The following is a 21152-nucleotide window of genomic DNA, read 5'->3' as shown; positions in this document are numbered from 1 at the left end:
AACTTGAGCATTCCCTTGAAAACAATGGGCCACGTACTCTACTCTGCTAAAGCCACATAAGCACAGAGGAACATTGGTGGAGACAGTACAACCTCCGGCTGTTCGCTGCCCCTCCTTTCTAGTTTCAGAGGAGAGGGGGACATGTTGGGGCACACTACAGATGAGGTGGGGCGTAGATTGGACATGGTAAAGTAGAGTTCCTCTGCACTCAGTCTTCCACTGGCATAAATGAGAGCTGCTCTTAGTCAAGTTAAACTCATAACAGGGCCAGACAACTCCGCAAGCCACAACAGGATTGCTAATGAGCTATGCGATCTTTCACTTCCGATGAAGTGAGCTGTAGCTCACGAAAGCTTATGCTCAAATAAATGGGTTAGTCTCTAAGGTGCCCCAAGTCCTCCTTTTCTTTTTGCGAATACAGACAAACACGGCTGTTACTCTGAAACCTTTCACTTCTAAAGCGGCCCAGTGCTTGCACCTAGCCTGAGACAGAAGCAATCAAAGGCCCTTGACCATCTCACCTGTGTGAAATTAACTGATGATCTTGGTCCAGTTCCTGGTGGATGTGTGGTCACACCACAAAATCCACTATTACAGTCGGCACAGATATTGGCAGTCAGAGCAGAGAATCAGAGTTCATGGAGGCTAAACTGCTCTTCAAGGTCAGAGCTTGGACTTATTGGCAAGGTAGTGAGGGAGGAAGCTCTCTTCCCCAGGTTATCTTGCAAAGCAGTCTTGGGGATTGAGACATGTCATCTATTAATTTTACCATCTAATATATTTAAATCCTCTCCTTTGGTTCGCCTCCTCCCTGCACTGTCTAAGACAGAGCACTGTGGCCTTCAGGACTGTCAACTCAAGCATCTTTCAGAGCAATATAATTAAAGTTTTTTTTAAAAAAACAATCAAAGCAAAAGATGATGAGTTAAACTGCTTACTGTCGTCTTCCCATTATTTGCAACCTAATTTTATTTACTGAAGCAGCCTTGCATTGCAAAAAACAGCCAGCACATGCAATAAACAAGTCAGTTCTTGAAGCCAAGTAGCTACCCATATTTTTAATTCTGCAGAAGTTGTATGTACTTAAACTCAAATTTAGTTAACCACTGTTATTTTTTTCTCTCACTTATAAGCAGTTGATCAATATTGTAAAAAATAAAGACTAGTTCAATTTGTTGTAAAACTAAATTAAGAATACATACAGCGGTATTACACGGTATTAATGGGGAAAGACAATACTCAAGACGATGAAACACAAAGCATGTCTTACATATGTCCCTTCAACTTCAAAATTGCAAGGGACAGAGCAAATGTCCGTAAGTTATTAGCTTTGGTAATGTGGTAAATATCATAACAATAACATTACTGCCTGCAGTAATACCACCATGTGCTGTGATCTTGTCGGATCTCATTTAAGCTAAGCAGGGTCAGGCCAAGAAGGTACTGGACAGGAAACTTGAGGATCACCTATGTGCTGCAATAAACGGTGCTGACAAATCAGTAGGGGGCGCCTTTCCCTCTACACTACAATACTTCATACCCATTGTCCAGCAGCAGTGCAGTGCTAATGTAGACCAAGCTTAGTTTTCAGCACTGTGGTATGAAACCATCATCCTGGTACCCTAGAGAAATTCTAACTCAAAGTAATTACAGTCCAGCTATTAAAATCTTCCCTGCCATTATAAATGGGTAAGATAAAGTAGGAAATGAAGACGAATACTTTTTAGCTACGCCAATTACTATTAAACAGGTGCTGTGTTTCACCCCAGAAGTGGCTGCATTTCAGTGACAGGAGAAGTGATCCATACGCATGGTGTCACAGGGTCTGCGCCGGCATTCCACTTTTGCGCCTGCACCCTGTGTTTAGGCTGGTATAATAAAGAGTCCCACCACCTTCTTCCGTGGTTTCACCTTTGTGTCTTTATTTACAGTGTTCTTGTGCAGTCCCAATTCCCCCAACAACAATCTTCTGGCTCTTGAGGCGCCTTCCAGTAGGTAAGGAGACAGAGAAACAGGCCTCCTGTCCAGTGGCGGATTAATGATTTTGCTGCCCCTAGGCCCTGACATAATTGCCACCCCCCCCCAGCAGCTCCCAGCTCTCCTGCCACAGCTCACCTCCACTCTGCCTCCGCCTCCTCCCCTGAGCGCACTGCCGGGTCCTGCTTCTCCCCACTCCCTGCCAGTGCTTGTGCGCGAAACAGCTTCGCGAAGGATGGGGGAAGAAAGGGGAACACAGCGCGCTCAGGAGAAGAGGCGGGGCCGGGGCCAGAATTTGGGGAAGGGGACCAATAGGGGCAGGGAGGGGGCGTGGAAGGGGTGGAGTTGGGGCGGGGCTTGGGGTGGAGGGCACGAACCGGTACCGGGAGAATCAGCCTCTGGCTGCTATTATAAATTTGCCGCCCCTGCAAATTTGCTGCCCTAGACCTAGGCCCTGTCGGCCTAGGTGTTAATACGCTGTTGCTCCTGTCTCCTCGCAGGCCAGCCCCCTCACTGGGGTTTTCCCAGGGCTTTTATAGCCCTCCCAGTCTTTAGCCCAGCTGTTCCCACTCAGCCCAGCTTGTTGCTCTGAGCTAGCCCTCCTTAGGGCTTACAGCTGGGCTCCCTGCTGCATACCCATGTTTCTCTACCTGGCCTTTTGACCAGAGAACCGTCTTCAGCCAACATTTTGGCAGGGCTTTAAAGGGGGTTTTACCCCTGCCTTGCCACAAATGGGTATACCTATCTATTTCATGATTTACAAAGTACATTGCAATCCTTCAGGATGAGTATCACTGTGTGAATATATATATTAATAAGGATCAGCACCCTATCATTTTTTTTAAATTAAGGCAGCCTCTTGTATAAGCATTGACAGTGTCCTGGCTTATTTCAAAGGTCAGCCTTTACCTCACCTTCGTGGGCAACAAAGCCTTTAAACTACCAGTCACTTACTAACCCACCTGCATTATTGAAAGCACAATATACTTAGAGAATGTAGTTGCAGCTGAGCAGGTTCCAAAATAAAAGGCATTTCTCAAAGAGGGAGCTCTTGGCTGACATTTACACTACACAGTAAGTGATTAAATGAGGTACAGTAGCTGTGCAACAATGGATAAATGAGGAGCTGAAAACAAGTGTGGAAGCTCTGGCTGTCTAATTACTTGATGCCGACAACAGCAAATAACCAATGCTATGAACTGCAATCATCTGATTTAAGACTGGATGAAAAAGAAAAAACCTAGTTGATGCTTGAGACGATGCTAGAGAACTAGGGGCCATTGTAGGTCAATAAAAAGTGAAGATATTTGTCATTCTAACTACTTTGCATGTTCATAAGATAGGAAGGCAGTTTGCTATAAAGTAAAGCGTCGGGAGTGCTGACACAATATATAATTAATAGACTGCAGCGTATTGCTACATTTCTCATAGACTGTAAAGCTTGTATCTTTACTGTACTTTTATAGGAAATATGGCACAACACTTAATGTTGGTCTTCCAAACTAATTTTTCACTTGAGTAGATGAACAGCTCTCCTTGGTCAATAGTACAGCCATTAATTTGAATCACTTTTGGGGATGGAAAATTAAAGAGCTCTTTTCCTTATAGATTCATCTGTAGTGGTGTCACTTTAGCAGCTACACAAGTCACAGAGCAACCCTTGATGGGCTTGATAGGGGTCAGATCCTCAACTGGTACATATCAGTGCAGCTGTATTGAAGTCAGTAGAACTATGCTAATTTACACCAGCTGAGGACCTGGCTGGGATTAATTTAAAAAGGAGATATTAACGATAGAAAATGTGACTGGCAGCATCAGTAGCTTAAGGTAAATTGTCACTTGGTTTGTACTTTCCTATCAGCTTTTTGCAGCTGTCACACTCATACACAGTTTAGTTTGTTTCTTGCACAATGTAAAAACTGAGACTTCTGAAAGAGGGTATTGTAAGTTGCTCCTTCCTCGAAACTGGGCCAAATCCAAATAGATTTTTCTGGAGCACATAGCAAGAACTGCAGTTGTAGGGAGTGCTTTATGAAGTGCTATAGACACAAAAGCTATAAAATCAGTATTGACACTGCAGAAATAGAACTTGAGTGTGTACAGAGATAATTATACCTGTGCAATTGTCTCAGAACTTCACACCTATTTAAATAAAGCTACTGTGTATTGATCTGCATAGCTGTATTTGTTTGCAGTAACTGGTACATTACAATGCCTTCACGACTCCTGTGTTTTAACCAAAAATGGTTACCCAGTGTAGCTGAATAGCAATCTTCTACCAATTTACATATGTCAAAATGAGTCTGTAATTTTTAAAAAATGGTGATTCCCCCGTAGGTTGATTGTGAACTTTTGAATCTGGGCTCTGAGTATTTGATCCATGATATTCAAAGTTGACACTTGTTGAGTCCTGATCCTACACTGAAAACTACATGGAGACAGTGATTTCAGTAAGAGGCCTCCCCCATGGTTTTCAATGCATGATTGTGGCTTTAATTAGCTGTGATTGGCCACAAACAGTCACATGGCTAAACATGAGCTGGAATTTTTTCTATTAATTTTTCATTAGAAATATTGATTCATTGAAACAAACTTTTCACAAAATGGTGATCATGAAAAAAGTTTTGAAATTATCAAACTATTTCTTTTCAACATTTTCAAAATCTGGTTTTCCAGTTCAAAACAACTTTTTGTTTTGAAATTTAAGATTAAAGTGGAAAAAGTTTAAAGAAAAAAAGGTAAAAACGGCAACCAAACATTTAGACTGATCAGAACCAAACTTTTTTTTTTCCCCCTCCAGTTTTTCAGTTCATGAAATCTTTCAAGATTTTGACTTTTCATTCTGATTTGGGATCATAAAAATTTTTGAGCTCTTGAAAATGTCCACAGGACAGGAAAACTGTCCTGGTTTCACACCCAGCTCTACACATGGTACCATCTCTGTGCCCAGAATAGATGAGGGGAGCTTTTAAAATCAGGAGCACCCCTCGAAGAAGCCTTGGGTCTGCAAATCTCTCTGGGAAAGACAGCAGCATTATGGAATTGCCTTCCCCACGCTGGGTTTATACTGGACTTGGTTGAGACATGATGCCTAAAATAATTAAGGTGAGGTTTATTGGCTGCGTGGGAAGAGTCCAGCTGTCCCTTTTGACGCTTGGCTAGGTAAGTTCAAGTTCATGGCTAGGGCTTCTGGCATAAATCCAGAAACACTTGTAAGAAATGGAAAATGAATATTAAAAAGATAATTTACAAAAGAAACCTCAACAAGTATTAATTCAATCAACTTAAATATGTCACAGGAAAGCTCTAATTTTTGGCACTTCCTATAGGTTACTCTAAATAGGCTGTCATGTCTATTACGGTTTGAGAACACAGCTGTGGAATTCATTCCGTGGTCCTTTAGTGCCGTATGTGTCAGCACTCGACCTATTTCTGGCTCTGTTTATTGTCATAAAGAGGAAGATTTCCTTTAGAAAATCAAACTAGTGTAAAATGTAATACATCATTTCCATGAAAATGTAGCAGAGGAAATGCATAGAACAATATCTGCACTCAGTAAAGGCCCTTTTAGGTTTGAGGCTCTCAGCAAAAACCTAATTTGGGTAGGTTCTTCTCTGCCCCTCATATTTACTGATCGGCTGTTTCAATGACCACTTAGGGAGATTAGACTCAGAGAAGTGATATAGTCTTGCCATGGAAGTAGACAATGGCAGTAGCAAGGTACAGTGACTCCAGATACAAAAATGCACATTACATATTTCAGTTGTTCATGCTAAAAAGGAATGAGAAGAAAGAATTTCTCTGCTCCCAAGTGTAGCTTGTAGGATTCTTCCTGGAAGTGTGGAATTGTTGCAAAATTTTGCTCATTCATCTGATTCCATTAATTCCCTTTTGATTTTAAAAAAAATTCCGTTTGAGACATTTGTTACGGTTGGGGTCACTAGAAAGTCTCATTGCTCCTCTCTCTTTCTTCTCCCCGCCTGCAACAGTCCTAGGTTCTAACAGATCAGTTTTCTAGGCCTGAAAATTGGTAAACAGCCCTTATCACAAAGAAAACCCAGCATGTTATTCTGCAATAGTAGCCTGAAACACTGCAATAGTACTACACTATGACCGTGGTGAACTGAACCGTGCCACAGAGAGAAGGAAAGAAAGAGAGGAAGAGACCATGCATTCAAGAAGAAGCCATGAGATACTGAACAGTAAGTAATTGTAGAACTTTTAGTAGTTTAATGTCAATTCAGTCTGCCTGGTGAGATTTAATGAAGATTTAATGCCATTGAAATCACGGGAAATCCAGTTGAAATCCTTGGCAGTTTTGCCTGAGTACGGACACAGGATTTGGCCTCATGCTAGTAGCCAAGGCAAAAGGGGTACACGTGACCATTATATACTTGGCAAAAAACATTTTGGACGGTAGCTTTGCAGTCCATATTATTGATGAAAGAGAGAGTTAGGGCACGGGGAGAAAAATAGCTTGTTCGGTATAAAATTGGTTATAAAGGGGAAAGTGCCAATCTGTTCTCACTGCACTCCTACAGCTCCCAGTGAAGTTAGTGAGGGCGAAACTTAGGCCTCTGGCTGTAAATAGAAGATTCCTTGCCAAGAAAGTAAAATAGATGAAGCACTCACTTGGGATGAGACGGAGGACATGCATTCCATTCCGCACATTAAGAGTGAGTGTTAAATGCTGAGTATGAACTGAAAATTTTCCAAGGCAGGGGAGGAGGGTGAAAGCTGTTCAAAGGGAAGGGAAGATGATGTTCTGGGGTATCCTTGCCTGGGGGCATTTTTGATACCATGTATGATTTGATATATTCAGATACATTCCTAAAGGAGAAAAGTATTCTTTAAAAGGAGAGACAGAAATAAAAAGTTATCCCTGGAAGGGATGGTCTAGCAGCTGTTTCCAGGGATGGGGAATAAACTCCACATGCAGAGAATTCTTCCCATTCCCTTCAACGCTTACAGTGCAAATATGTAACACTCAAAATCGGGAAGGACGATGCAAACCCTGTCTCACCCCTTCAGAGTTCTTACCTTAAAATTTGCGATCTGTCTTATCAGGAAAATTTACTAGTAGCTTAAGGTTTGTTTGAAATATTTTCTGCCTTAACCATGACAACAAACAGCCTGACTCATGTTTGAAATAATAAGATTAAATTAAAGTGCAGAGGCTAATGGCTCCCAACAGTTCTCACTGGCAAAGATCACAGCAGGAAAACAATGCAGGGCACTTATCAGCTCCCAGGAATTAGGTGAAATTGTTAGAGCTGGTCAAAAACTGGAATTTTTGTTCCCATGGGAAAATCTGACATTTCAAAATAGGCTTTTGTTCTGAATCAGCTCAAAGTTTCCTATGAAACGAAAATTCTGAAATTTTTCTATTAAAAACAATTGAAACATTTAATCATGTTGAAACATAACACAAATTTAAAAGAATATATATTATTAGAAGCAAGGGGAAAACGAAGAACAGGGTCAGTCCATTACTCAGTGAGGGGGCAAAGATAACAACAGAAAATGTAGAAATGGCAGAAGTGCTAAGTGACTTTCTTTGTTTCAGTTTTCACCAAAAAGGTTAGTAGCAACTGGACGTCTAACATGGTGAATGCTAGTGAAAATGAGGTAGGATCTGAGGCTAAAAAAGGGAAAGAACAAGATAAAAATTACTTAAACAAGTTAAATGTCTTCAAGTCACCAGGGCTTGATGCAATGCATCCTAAAATACACAAGGAGCTGACTGAGGAGATCTCTGAGCCATTATCAATTATCTCTGAAAACTCATGGAAGATGGGAGAGATTCCGGAGGATTGGAAGAAGGCAAATATAGTGCCCATCTATAAAAAGGGCAATAAGAACAACCTGGGGAATTACAGACCAGTCAGCTTAACCTCAGTACCCAGAAAGATAGTGGAGCAATCAACTTGCAAATACCTAGAAGACAGTAAGGTGGTAAATAACAATCAACATGGATTTGTCAAGGACAAATCATGTCAAACCAACCTAATAGCTTTCATTGACAGGATAACAAGCCTTGTGGATAGGGGGAAGCAGTAGATGTAATATATCTTGACATTAGTAAGGCTTTTGATACTGTCTTGCATGACCTTCTCACAAACAAACTAGGGAAATATAGCCAAGATGGAGCTACTATAAGGTGGGTACATAGTTGGTTGGAAAACTGTTCCCAGAGAGTAGTTATCAGTGGTTCACAATCAAGCTGGAAGGGCATATCAAGAGGGGTCCTGCAGCGATCTGTCCTGGTTCTGGTTCTGTTCAATATCATCATCAGTGATTTAAATACTGGCACAGAGAGTACACTTATAAAGTTTGCAAATGAAACCAAGCTGGGAGGCTTTGCAAGTGCTTTGGAGGATAGGACTAAAATTCAATATGAATTTGACAAACTGGAAAAATGGTCTGAAGTAAATAGGATGAAATTCAATAAGGACAAATGCAAAGTACTCCACTTAGGAAAGTATAATCAGTTGCACATGTATAAAATGGGAAATGACTGCCTTGGAAGGAGTACTGCAGAAAGGGATCCGGGGGTTATAGCGGAATACAAGCTAAATATGAGCCAATAGGGTAATGCTGTTGCAAAAAAAGCAAACATCCTTCTGGGATGTATTAGCAGGAGTGTTGTAAGCAAGACGCGAGAACTAATTCTTCCACTCTGCGCTGATTAGGCCTCAGTTGGAGTATTGTGTCCAGTTCTGGACATCACATTTCAGGAAAGATGTGGACAAATTGGAGAAAGCCCAGAGGAGAGCAACAAAAATAATTAAAATCTAGAAAACATGACCTATAAGGAAAGATAGAAAAAATTGGTTTTGTTTAGTCTGAAGAGAAGAGAAGACAGGGCGGGGGGGTGGGAGGGAGGGAGGACATGATAAGAGGGTTCAAGTACATAAAAAATAGCTACATGGCGGAGGGTGAAAAATTGTTCTTCTTAACCTCTGAGGATAGGACAAGAGACAATGGGCTTACATTGCAGCAAGAAAGGTTTAGGTTAGACATTAGGGAAAAACTTCCTGTCAGGGTAGTTAAGCACTGGAACAAATTGCTGAGGGAGGTTGTGGAATCTCTGTCATTGGAGGTTTTTAAGAACGGGTTAAACAAACTCCTGTCAGGAATGGTTTAGTTATTACTTAGTCCTGCTTTGAGAGCAGGAGACTGGACTAGGTGACCTGTTGAGGTCCCTTCCAGTCCTACACTTCTATGATTTTATATTTAACATCTACACGTACTAAAATTAGTATTTAATATATTGAAGTCAAAATGATATTAATCAAAACAATAGTTGAAATTAAATGAGTTGACATTATCAACATGAAATGAGAAAGTCAAAACAATTAATTTTTATTTTTTCCCCACAAAAAAAATTTCATAGAAATTGACATGTTCCCATGAAATGTTTTAATTTGGACAAAAATGCATTTTTAAATGGAAAATTTTCTTCAAATAACTTTCAGCCAGCTCTAATGATTATGTTATATGTCGATTCTCTTTTCCGTGGTAGCTTTCAACTGGGTTTCATGGGATTTGGGAATGTCCTTTTATAAGTTTAGTTTGAGAAAGAGAAGGAAGAGAGTGGAGAGACAGTCTATGAAAGGTATCATTTGGTAAACTAGCAGTTCTCAGTATTATTATATTATTTCTGGTAGCATCCACAATCTGGTAGGTGCTTCTAAATGAGAAAGGTAGACATCAAGGTTGCTAAGTAATTATGTCCTATTCTGCCAATGACAGATTATCTGGATGATGTAATGCTTACAACTTGATCTGCTTCATGGGGAACTTTGGAAGTGGAGTTTCTGTGTTCCACCAAAGTGACTGGTAACCTCTCTGGCTTGTGCAGATTAAAAAAAAAAAAAACCCCAAAACAAAATGAACAAACCAACCAACCTTTTCAGCAAAGCCTGAAGGAAGAAAAGTGCCAGATCAGTGATGGTGCTTTCCAAACAGACAAGGCTTTATCAGATCTTTTCATTTCCATACAGATTGGAAGCACAGAAAAGACAAAAATTGTGCATGACTAGGGGATAAATCTGTCACATTCTGGGGTGCAATCCAGGCTAGTGAGGGGCTGTCTCACCACTGGCCCTGTAACCCTGGGTGCGTGAAATGCTTTGCTGCTAAGGCTCACAGCCTGGATACCAGCAGCCAGCAGACAAGTATGCAGGTCACCCCTGTTTGCTGTACATTCCTGGATCAGCAGCTCTGACTCCAGCCGCCCGCCTACAGGACAATGGCCTCACTCTGGCTTACACCAGCCTCGGTTACTCCTAGCTTGATGGTCCCAACACACTCCCAGTCCTGAATTTTCCCAAAACCATCTGCTCTGAAATGTCCAGCCCTTTTCTGGACCGTCCAGAGAAATTATAAGCTTTGTTTGCACCTTTAAAGAGACAAAAGGCTCATTACAGCTTATTAACTTAACTGGAGTAAATACACCCTTCCCTGCAGACACTGAGTTGGTTTATAGTAAAATAAAACACATGTATTAACAACAGGACATAGGTTAAGTGATGCAAAGTAAAAGAAATAAAAATAGAAATGTCTACAAGCAAATAAAGTGAAAAACATGCATCTAAAAAGTCTAAAACTTAATCTAGCAAGGTATAGGCTTTGTTCAAGATGGTTTCTCTCACCAGTCATTCTTCTTCCCAGCCCTGGCTGACTTTCCCTCAGTCAGGACGTTCCACAGAAGCACAAGGTGCTGACTTCCCTTGTCCTCCTAGGTGAAAGATCTTTGCCTAAGCAGGTTTCTCACCTGCATTCAGTTCCCAGAGACTTCAACCCCTCCTTGATTAAAGGACCCATCTTTCTAAGCCTGCGGGAGCTCTGGCCTTTTGTGACCCTCTAAGTGATGGATGCCAAAATGGCCCTCTGTCTCCGCTTCTCTCTCTCTCAACGTTCAGTGACCTTGTTTCAAGAGGCAGGATGACCTCATGCTGTTCTTCCCTCCCTGTGGTCTTCCTATCTCCCTGTTGATTTGAATGTAAATGGGGCGTCTGCTGTTTTTGGGCACAACTTTGTATAATTTCATTGGTGACAGGTACAGAGCTCCCTTTCCTCCTGCCTGGGTAAAACCTGTTTGTCCCTTTGTTTGGTCAAAGACTATGAAGCATAATATCAATGAATATCCATAATTCCTTATATAGTGTTAATACATACGTTTCACAATTATATTAATCACCAGGGTGTCACAGGCTTACATAAAACATCTCACTCGTTACATGTTGTATACAATATAACTGTATTATATATCAGTTGATTCAATTGCTTATCTCTCAAAGTTCAGATCCCCTGTCTTTATAGCGCAGATAAAGTTTCTCTTCCCTGCTGGGATGTAGATGCCAAGGTGTCTCCTCCCCTGCTTATTAGCTTGATAGCTTTGCTTATCTAATATGTAAATAGCCCTTAATTGTCTCTGCCTGATGACCGGGCTGATCAGACAAACCAATACACATTCCTTTGACTAAGGCAGACCTGTTCACCAAGGCCCCCTAACATGCCTGCTTTAAACACATTTTAGTCATAATTCCAGCACATATCTATAACTTTTAATATACCCTGTATTTACCTCACACAAGAATACCCAAGAAAACTCTGTACATACCTCACACAAGAATATTAATGATCAGTGAGATATGAGATTTCCAGTGATATCTCACATGTTACCGTGTCGATACAGATTATGACAACAGTGCAGTAGGTGTAGTGAGGATGTCAGGGCTGACAAGAGCTGCTGAGACAGAGTAAGGAACTACAAACGGGCCTCCATGTCACAGAGTCCTCAGCATCAGAACAGGCTAATGGGAGACAAGGGAAGAGGGGAAGATACAGGGCTGTTCTCTGGTAGATAGTAGAATTGCAGAGGTGGTTTGGGACCCGACCAGTACGCCACATAACAATTATTCGCAAAAAGAAAAGGAGTACTTGTGGCACCTTAGAGACTAACCAATTTATTTGAGCATGAGCTTTCGTGATCTGATGAAGTGAGCTGTAGCTCACGAAAGCTCATGCTCAAATAAATTGGTTAGTCTCTAAGGTGCCACAAGTACTCCTTTTCTTTTTGCGAATACAGACTAACACGGCTGTTACTCTGAAACATAACAATTATTGTTACACAGAAGGAATGTTACCCACATTTCTTTCTGCATCATACACAGCAAACTGCTTTTGCAGCTCTGTCATATCCTGTGACCCTCTGACACAACAGCAGGTGTCATTTAAACACTAAGAAACGTAATGAGATTTAAAACAATTTAAGCAAAAAACCACGAGCGAACAGTGAATTCAGGCGGAATCATTTCATTCATGTGGAATAATTTGTCATGCAAATTGGTCAAAGCAAATATTGTTGTGGAAATGGCTTTTGGAAACAACTAGCATTTTAAAGGGGGATAAAAAGAGTCTGATGGAGACAGACCTGGGGTTAAAATAAACTCAGAGGAAAAGCTGGTTGGGCAAAGTGGTCTTTTCCTGCCCAGTAATCACTTCTGTCGCAATAATTGATCACTGGGAGCTTATAAAGACCCTTAAATGGTTGCTTTCTGCTGGCCAGTGGGGAAATAATTCATCAATGCAAGTTCACAAATCATGTATTGGTACAGGGAGTACGTGAGACAACTCAAAATCTCCTCCCTTAACATAGTACTTCATGAGAGAGCCTGTTGCAGACAGAGGTCAGAGGCATCTCAGTGAAGATTCAGGTACCACCAAACACAGAAGTGCTGGCTGACCTGCAGGAGAAGTCGATATTCCTCGTGATAATAGCACTGTGAGGTGCTATGTCCTTTGCTATGTTACAGTATCGTCTACATGATATATTAGTTCCCAAGGGGTGCATGATATATTACTTACCAAGGGCTGTGCATATTTTAACAGAACCAAAAATATATACCTCCTGGTTTTTCAACCTTATTCCAAACATATAACCTCATGAGTAGCTTTTCAACACAGCACGCTGGCAGGCACACATGGAAAAAGTGGAGAAGCTACCAGTAAGTGTTACAGGTATATTTTTAAATTGCACATTGCTATAAAATCAGAGACTGAAGAGGTTCCAGGAAAAAAAGAGAGAAGTTCAGGTTGGCTGAATTTTATTTCATATATAGTTTATATTAATGTGCTTTTATTACTTGAGTAATGTATTTGAATGTTAATAGATCCATCTGTATTCCAGATGTAATTTTGACATTACTGGGTATCTATCAATTAATCCTAGTGCATTTATTTTACACTATGTGGGCAAATTCTAATTTTATACTCCAATTAAACTTTGGGGGCTTTTGGTAGATCATTAGGTTTTAGAGACTTCAGAGATCAGAAATTTTTATAAATAAGTCATTTACTAATTCCCCTCTGCATCCACAGTAAAGCTACCAACAAACAATGCAGGAATGCATAAATATGTCTTGCATATATTCTCAGGGTACTTTATGTGAGCACATTATCAGTGGTAAGAGATGATGCTAGAGCAGGGGTGGGCACACTTTTTGGCCCAAGGGCCACATCTGCGTATGGGGTGGGCCATGAATGCTCACGAAATTGGAGGTTGGGGTGCGGGAAGGGGTGAGGGCTCTGCCTGGGGGTGCGGGCTCTGGAGTGGGGCCAGAAATGAGGAGTTCAGGGTGTGGGAAGGGGCTCTGGGCTGGCGCAGGGGCGGGAGGGGGTGAAGGCTCTGGCTGGAGGTATGGGCTCTGGGGTGGGGCTGGAGGTGAGGGGTTGGAGGTGCAGGAGGGTGCTCCAGGCTGGGATCAAGGGGTTCGGAGGTTGGGGGGGGATCAGGGCTGGGGTAGGGGGTTGGGGCATGGGAGGGGGTTAGGGGTGCAGGCTCCAGGTGGCACTTACCTCAAGCAGCTCCCAGAAGCAGTGGCATGTGCCCCGCTCCAGCTCCTAAACGGAGGTGCAGCCAGGTGGCTCTGCATGCCGCCCCATCCACAGGCGCTGCCCCTGCAGCTCCAAATGGCCGTGGTTCCCAGCCAATGGGAGTTGTGGGGGCGGCACTTGGGGCAAGGGCAGTGTGCAGAGCCCCCTGGCTGCCCCTATGCATAGGAGCCAGATTAGGGATATGCCACTGCTTCCGGGAGCCTCATGGAGCCACGGCACATGCGGAGAGGGGGCAAGCCCCTGGTTGGATTGCCAGAGCAGGGCAAGCTTTGGACCCTGCTCCCTGGTGGGAGCTCAAAGGCTGGCTTAAAATGTCTGAGGGGCCAGATGCGGCCCCCGGGAGGTAGTTTGCCACCCCTGTGCTAGAGAGACCTTGGGCCAAATTGAATTCAGTGGAACTTCTTCCATGAATAAGGCTAGCAATATTTGGTCTTGCTCCATTTGAAGAATATAATGAAACTAAGGAGAATTAATGATGGAAATAGCTGAGGTTTGCGGACAAATTACTATTATTAAAACCAATGCACATGGAAACACAGAGATTTATGTACTGCTAATTGGAGTTGTGTGTTTACAACAAGGGAACATAACTCAATATTAAGTCCTTCTAAGTACATAGTGTCAAAAATATTTTTTGGAATGCATTCTAGGTTGTAGGTGTTTTTTCCCCCCCAATAGTCCTGCAAAGAGCTCAAAACCTCGGACATGTTTTATCATCCTAATTGCCCTCTCCTAGGACTTGGCCAATTTGTCAATACCCTTCCTATAAGATGACTTCCATAAATTGTGTGCCATGCTCCAGCTGTGGTCTCACTTGCCCTTTCTGCAATGCCATTATGACCTATTTTGATTTGTGCTCTGTTTTTCTATTAATATATCCGAGATTCCATTTGCTTTCTCAACTGCATCGAGACATTGCAGTGATGGCTTTCAGCCTCGGTCCATCATTGCTTCAGTGCCTTTTCCTTACTAATATCTTGTAGTAGGTGATCTTGTATGACTGGTTTATGACTAGAGCTATCCACAGGGAAGTAACCAGTGAGTAAAACACCCCTTCTACTCCTAGATGAGCTACTCAGACCTTGAGTCTGGGCCCAGAGGAGGAGGTAAGGACAGGAGTAAGAAGGAACTGTTCCTGAGCTCCCTTGAGCTGAGGGAGTGCATTGGGGGACAGGACGTGTGAGTGGAAGTGGGGGTTCTTTCACTTTTCTCCCTTTCCCCCTTGCTCAGTGGTTTTTCATGTAATCACATCTTAAATATTGTTGCTCTATACCCTGATTATCCTTTCTTAGTGCACATACAACATTAAAATACTGCTACTGGCTCTTTTAATTTTGCCTACCTTTTCTATGACACAGGATCTTTCCTTCCTGGTACCTCCTCTGCTTGTAGTTACTCTGATGTCAGTTTCTACCATTTTGGGTGCTCACAGTACATCTGCACATGAATGCTATTCTTTATTTCATATTTTTATTACAGTACCGCCAAGAGGAAAATTTCTTATGTTTCTATACCAAGGACCAGAGATCCATTGTGCTAGGTGCTATGCAAAGCCAGAACTGGTTGGGAATATTTTGTTGGAAAATGGTGATTTGTCATAGTTGAAACTTATCACAAGAAAGGGTCAGTTTCAACTAAACTTTCCTTTGGAAGGTTTCTAAGGTCCAGGATAGAATTTCTGGTCAAAACCAGAGAGAGAGAGAGAGAGAGAGAGAGACTGTTACACTCTAATGCACTCCAGAACAGCAATCCCAATCCATTCATCAGAGGCCCACCTCAAAACAGCCAAAAGCCCAGGTGAGTGCCTTCATCACTGGAATGTGAGAGACCCAGGTCCCTACTCCGCCTGAATTACAACAGAAGCTCTCAGTTTTTTTCCAAAAAAGTTTTGAAAAAGGTTTCTCCTTTGTCCCGACGCAGAATGGAAACATTTTTGAAATCCTGAAAATTTCAGTGGGACAGGGAAACAGTTTCCCATTCAGCTCTAAGGAAAACACATTTTGTGCCCAGGCCTAATACAAACATGTAAAGACAAGAGAACTCGAGAACTTGTAATCTAAGATACCAACCAGCCTCCAAGAAAAAACTGATATTTTTATTTAGCATGGATGATCCAGTTCAGAAAAGATAAAACCCAACAAGATCCCTCATCCACAGCTATAGGTGTCCCTACTGTTGGTTCTCCGTGGGACACAATCAGATGACCTTTGTCGTTCCATTGCTCATGTTAGCATCACAGATGTTAGCTGAGACACAAAATGCCTCTGTCTATTTTCTTCTGGCCAGTAAGCTGCAGCTGTTTATCTTTCACTTGTCACGGTTATCTATGCCTTGATCATTTCCTGGTTGTATTCTCAAAATACCCTCTACTGGGAGCTGTTCCTGAAGATTATTTGGACATCTCAGCTAACACAGACTGTAGCCACCTGCTTGTTAAGTGTAGCAACCTGGTAATGAAATAGTGCAATATTCTTTTGGTATTCTCAGGCAGAGCAACACAAGGGAGGATCAGAAATCTCAGCAATATCTGTCCTCAGAAGATTACTAGAGCAATTTTTGGAATAAAGAGGTTTGAATAAATGTTCATAAAGCAAGCCTCTTTGAACTTCTGGATGCCTCTAAACTTTTAGGTACATAGCTTTTAACCTACACACAGTAAGGGCTACCTGTTCTCATTCTCAGTGCTGACTGAATACCAGAGGAAGGTGGGCATTACTGCATCAAATATGGCCTCCAGGGCCGACTGCCTTCTGTGGTTGCTACACGCACCACTATTTCCTCACCAAGGTCAGTCTGAGCTCTGCATACTGCCTGCCTGTCATAGAAATGTCCATGGCTATAAACAGGGAAGATGTAAATAAAAATAACTACAACAGTCACTAAAGTAGACAACACTTTCAGCTGCAGATGAGAAGATGTACAGGATAATAGAATCGAAGTTAAGCCACTTCTCTCTGCACAGCACTACAGCTCCTCTTGCATAAGGGAGCCCAGGTGTTGCCTATTTTAATGTCAGGCTAACCCTTTACTCTAATAAAAAATTCCAGATCACCATGTCCTCCAGGTTAGGCCACCAGAGTCTTACAGTTCTGAATCTGTATGGTCAAAAAAGCCCATGTGCCTGTGATTTCAAAATGCCAGCTCAGGCACGTTGAGAAGCAGCAGAAGTAACATCAGCATTAGAAACACCCCGCAGAGGAAAAAGCATTTGAAAGCAGTAGGTAAGATTTTTCTTTCTCCACGTCTGCAGTATACAGCAGCAGTGAAAATTCTCTTAGGGCTTTGCTTCCAACAGCTATTGCTTTTCTAGTTAGCCTTCAGCTGTATTTACTAACTGTAATTTACATGCAGCAGCAGGTCTGTCTGTCAGTCTGAGCTCAGGTTCTGTCCTCGCCCCTCATAGCATTGTAAATCTATTTTGATGGGAACTCAGCTGGATTCCAGAATTCAATTCCAGGAAGTGGGATAACCTTGCCCACTGTGTCAACCAGCAGCAACCTGTTTCCTAAATGCCTGTCTCTTACAGGTCACTGTTGATTACAGATGGCCTTCAGAACAGGTGAAGTGATAGGAAAGCAGGCTAGAGAACTGGTGGCAAAAGACATGTTCTTGGTCTGATTGAGGCAAATTTCTTATGTTTGTATACCAAGGATTTACTGGAGGTTATTCTTGTCCTTCACTACAACATCTATGAAGTCAGGTCAGAGAACCTGCCCTATCGTCAGAGGCACTGGGCCAGATGGCCTTCTTTCAAAGGGAGAGTTGACTATTTGCTGTTATGAAGAGGTTTCCATTAACTTGGCAGATAAGATTGCCCAGATGCATGAGAGACTGTCCTGCTCCACTAATATAATGTCAGTCCAGCAGGCAGCAAATGCACTGTCCTTTTTGGATGAGTTGTACCTGGTTTGCTGAAGGAAATTTTAGATTTACTATATGGCCTTCACAGAATTACCTGCAAAATGGACTCTTGTCCTTTATGGTCAGTGAAAAACAGTAGGGAAAGCTGGACTCCATTCATCAGTTTTAGTGGCCACATCACTTAACCATTAGTTAGGTTTCTATTTTGTCTTTGTATTCACTCCAAAATGTATTTCACGGGAGGTGCAATATAAATTAACCTATACCTAAATTAGTCACAGAGGAAGAAGGGTTTCTCAGAACGTTTGCCAGTCACGTATTTTTCTTCAGTCTCCTGGGACAACACTTATAGTCACACTTCAGCATCTTCCAATTATTGCTTCCCCCATGCATCTACTCCCAAGCTTTGGCTTGCTCTGCCTGTAGAATCGGCACTTTGCAGTGCAGTCATGGACACAGACAAATAAACCACTGTCATACTGTTGAAAGATTTTTCCTATGAATTGATACATAAAATCAGTACATATCTCGATACCTCAAAGCTATTTGCATATAAAATCATGAACTGAAAAGAAGAAAAAATGAGTTTTTGTGCAGCACCAAACCATTACATATCTGGCATCACTGATTTTGCATGTACTGAATTGAACCCATTGCTATTATTCATCTAGACAGGTTGCCATTCATACAAATTGGGCAGAGCATTTCAAATATAATATTCCATAGAGATAGACCCAGGCCAAAAAAGTTCAGATTTTGGTCTCAACCCCACTTAAAATTAGGGTTTGACATTATAGGTAAAACCCAATATATATTTATAAATTCATGTAAATTGAGATCACTTTTGTTTTGCTGCTATGTTCACAATGCTGATTACATAGATTATTAAGGAATAATAGGTTGCTTGTTGTAAATTGAGGAGAATATACGAATTGCACATCAAATTTCAAGGATAACAATTCCTTGCTTCTCAAGCGTTCTGCAAGCAGGAATGGTACCATATCCCTTACCTACAATTCTTAATACTTCAGATCATAAACCCTTTTATCTGAACAAATAATGAGAGCAAATATTACAACAGGTGCAGGGCAAATAAATTAAAACCTAAAGTACTGCAGATACTGCATAGTGGGCAGATAATGAACAGCTAACAAGGTCTTGCAGATACTAGAGGGGATGGAGAGAGCTGACAAGTCTGTAAGCTAAAGAACATCCACCATGTGGAATTGATACAGGTGTATTTACCTTTATTAGTCACATTCAGTTAGTATTCTGACTGAAAACCAGCATGCTACCTGGTATAGCAACTGCTTCCAAGGAAGGTCATGTGTTTTCATTTGATAGCTTTTGGTTCAGGTTGGTCAAACTGATGATGGTACAGAGATCTGTCCAGGCGCAAAAGCAGACTACAAATAATCATATACTGTGATTTTGACATCCAGTGAAAAAGATTCATTTCAAATAAGGGGCAATGATAACTAATGGGAAATTAATATGTATAAATCATAGTAGCTTCTGAAACTAATAATTTCAACAATGTTATTTTGAAAGCGTGTTAGAAATAGCATCTGGACTAAACAGAGCCTTGTGTAAGCAGGTGCAATTCTACTGATTTTGGCAGTGTTTATACCAAGACTGGCTCTGGCTCCATATCCTTCTAAATATTTGCTCAAAAGTTATTGTGTGAAGAACTGGAAGAAAACAATGATTTCAGAAGCTTGCTGATGGCAAATTAATAATGACAGGTACATTTTCTAAAAAGGGAAAATGGAAAGGATTCAGGAATGAATGGGTATATAATGCAGTCCTACTCTTTCATTCCTGTCCTTACGATCTCTCCTGTGAACACAGATGCATGGCATAATAAATGGACACTACTTAGTGAAAGCTTTCTATTATAATATTGCTTTTTAATTTTATTCTCAGAATAGGTGTCCTGAAGTCCTTACTGAAGACCAGACCTCCAACAGAGAATCTGATGACCAGAAATGAATCAGAAGATAAAAGGCATGGAACAATTGTGTACTCTGAACCATAAAACAGTTACTTATGCTGACTGTTTCTACTGCCTCTTTCTCTGGAGCAACATCTTAATGACTGCTAATTATTTTATTTGCATTTGCAGCCAATATTCCTCCTATTCACCATTAGAGAAGGGCCCAAGTCACACAGTCCAGATCTGGGCCTGAACTCCTCCGAAGTTTTGGGGTGCCAGGATCTAGGTTTTTGTTTTGGCCCTTTTTGTGCCTTTTTATCTTTAAACAACTGGGGCCTGATCTGCATTTCCCATTTAGGGTTGCTTGGGTTCAACCCATACTTCAGTTGCTGTGTGAAGCCATCTTCCCTGCATTTGAGAACTCACGTTATGCAAGAAGTTTCTTACCTGTAACCTTTAACTGAGTTGTTCTTCGTATTAGCTTGCCTTCAAACTTTAGTTCACAAGTATAATTTCCTCCATCTTCTTCCTGGACTTCTTGTATTAAAAGAGTATTTCCTTTCTGAATTATGATGCTTCTCCACATTTTTGGCTTACATTCCTGCACAGAAACATCAGATGCCTAAATTAACCAGCTGGTATGGTAAAGCACCAGTCTGACTGGACAAGTAAACACGTACCTCACACAAATCTCAGTGGAAATACCTTGGCAAAACTGAGGTTTCTTAAAAAAAATCCATTTAATTTTAAGTATGGATATCGGATACAGGATCAGATATGATTTCGAGACAGCATGGAGATTTGAATATTCACCACTTGAAAAACTAGGGTTTATCTGAAGTCATTTTTGTTTAAAATTTAACAGACATGTATATAACAAGCTACAATAATTAATGCTCACTGAACTACATGTGCAGTGTTTTAGACATCATCTACCCAGGGCCAAGTAGAAAAAAAACTCTCTACTTTTTCATCATAAACCATTGTTTTAGTTAAAGATACATTAGTATTTTCCTAAATATACATCCTTGTTCGTGTATTTATATCCTGTGAAATTTGGCTCCAGCCTGAATCTTAACACATAAGGGCTCAGTGTAGATGTACTTAAAAAACAAGAAGAAAATTTGAAGAAAAAAATCCATGTGGCTGGTGCATTTACAGTGGCACAAAAACTCATAGCAGTTCCTGATTAGGTAGAAGGATGGTCCAGCGGACCCCAGAGTAGGACTCATGAGACCTGGGTTCAAGCCCTGGCTCAGCCCCAGATTTCCTGAGACACTTTCACTTAATCTACCCTTTGCCTCAGTACAACAGCAATAAATGGGGATAGTACCTCCTACCTCACAGGAGGGTTGGGAGGACAAAATCCATTAATGATTAGTAGGTGTTCAAATATGACAGTGATAAGACCCTAGAAAGGTTGCTTCAAATGCTTTGTTTGCACTATAACGTGTCAGACCTGTCACTGTTGTAA

The 21152-nt window shown here is 41.4% G+C and overlaps 1 protein-coding gene across 12 annotated transcripts in view; it reads right to left on the bottom strand.

The window, feature by feature from the left end:
- IL1RAPL2 (interleukin 1 receptor accessory protein like 2) overlaps positions 1–21152 on the bottom strand; it is a 551213-nt gene that overhangs the window by 221150 nt on the left and 308911 nt on the right. For all 12 annotated transcript variants that reach the window (XM_048865380.2, XM_048865384.2, XM_048865382.2 and 9 more), the window contains one exon: positions 20126–20279. In XM_048865380.2, coding sequence (XP_048721337.1) covers positions 20126–20279 — 154 coding nt within the window. The remainder of the gene's footprint in view (positions 1–20125; positions 20280–21152) is intronic.

Source organism: Caretta caretta, chromosome 9, assembly GCF_965140235.1.
Source record: "Caretta caretta isolate rCarCar2 chromosome 9, rCarCar1.hap1, whole genome shotgun sequence".
NCBI lineage: Eukaryota > Metazoa > Chordata > Testudines > Cheloniidae > Caretta > Caretta caretta.
This window is presented reverse-complemented; position numbering and strand designations above follow the sequence as displayed.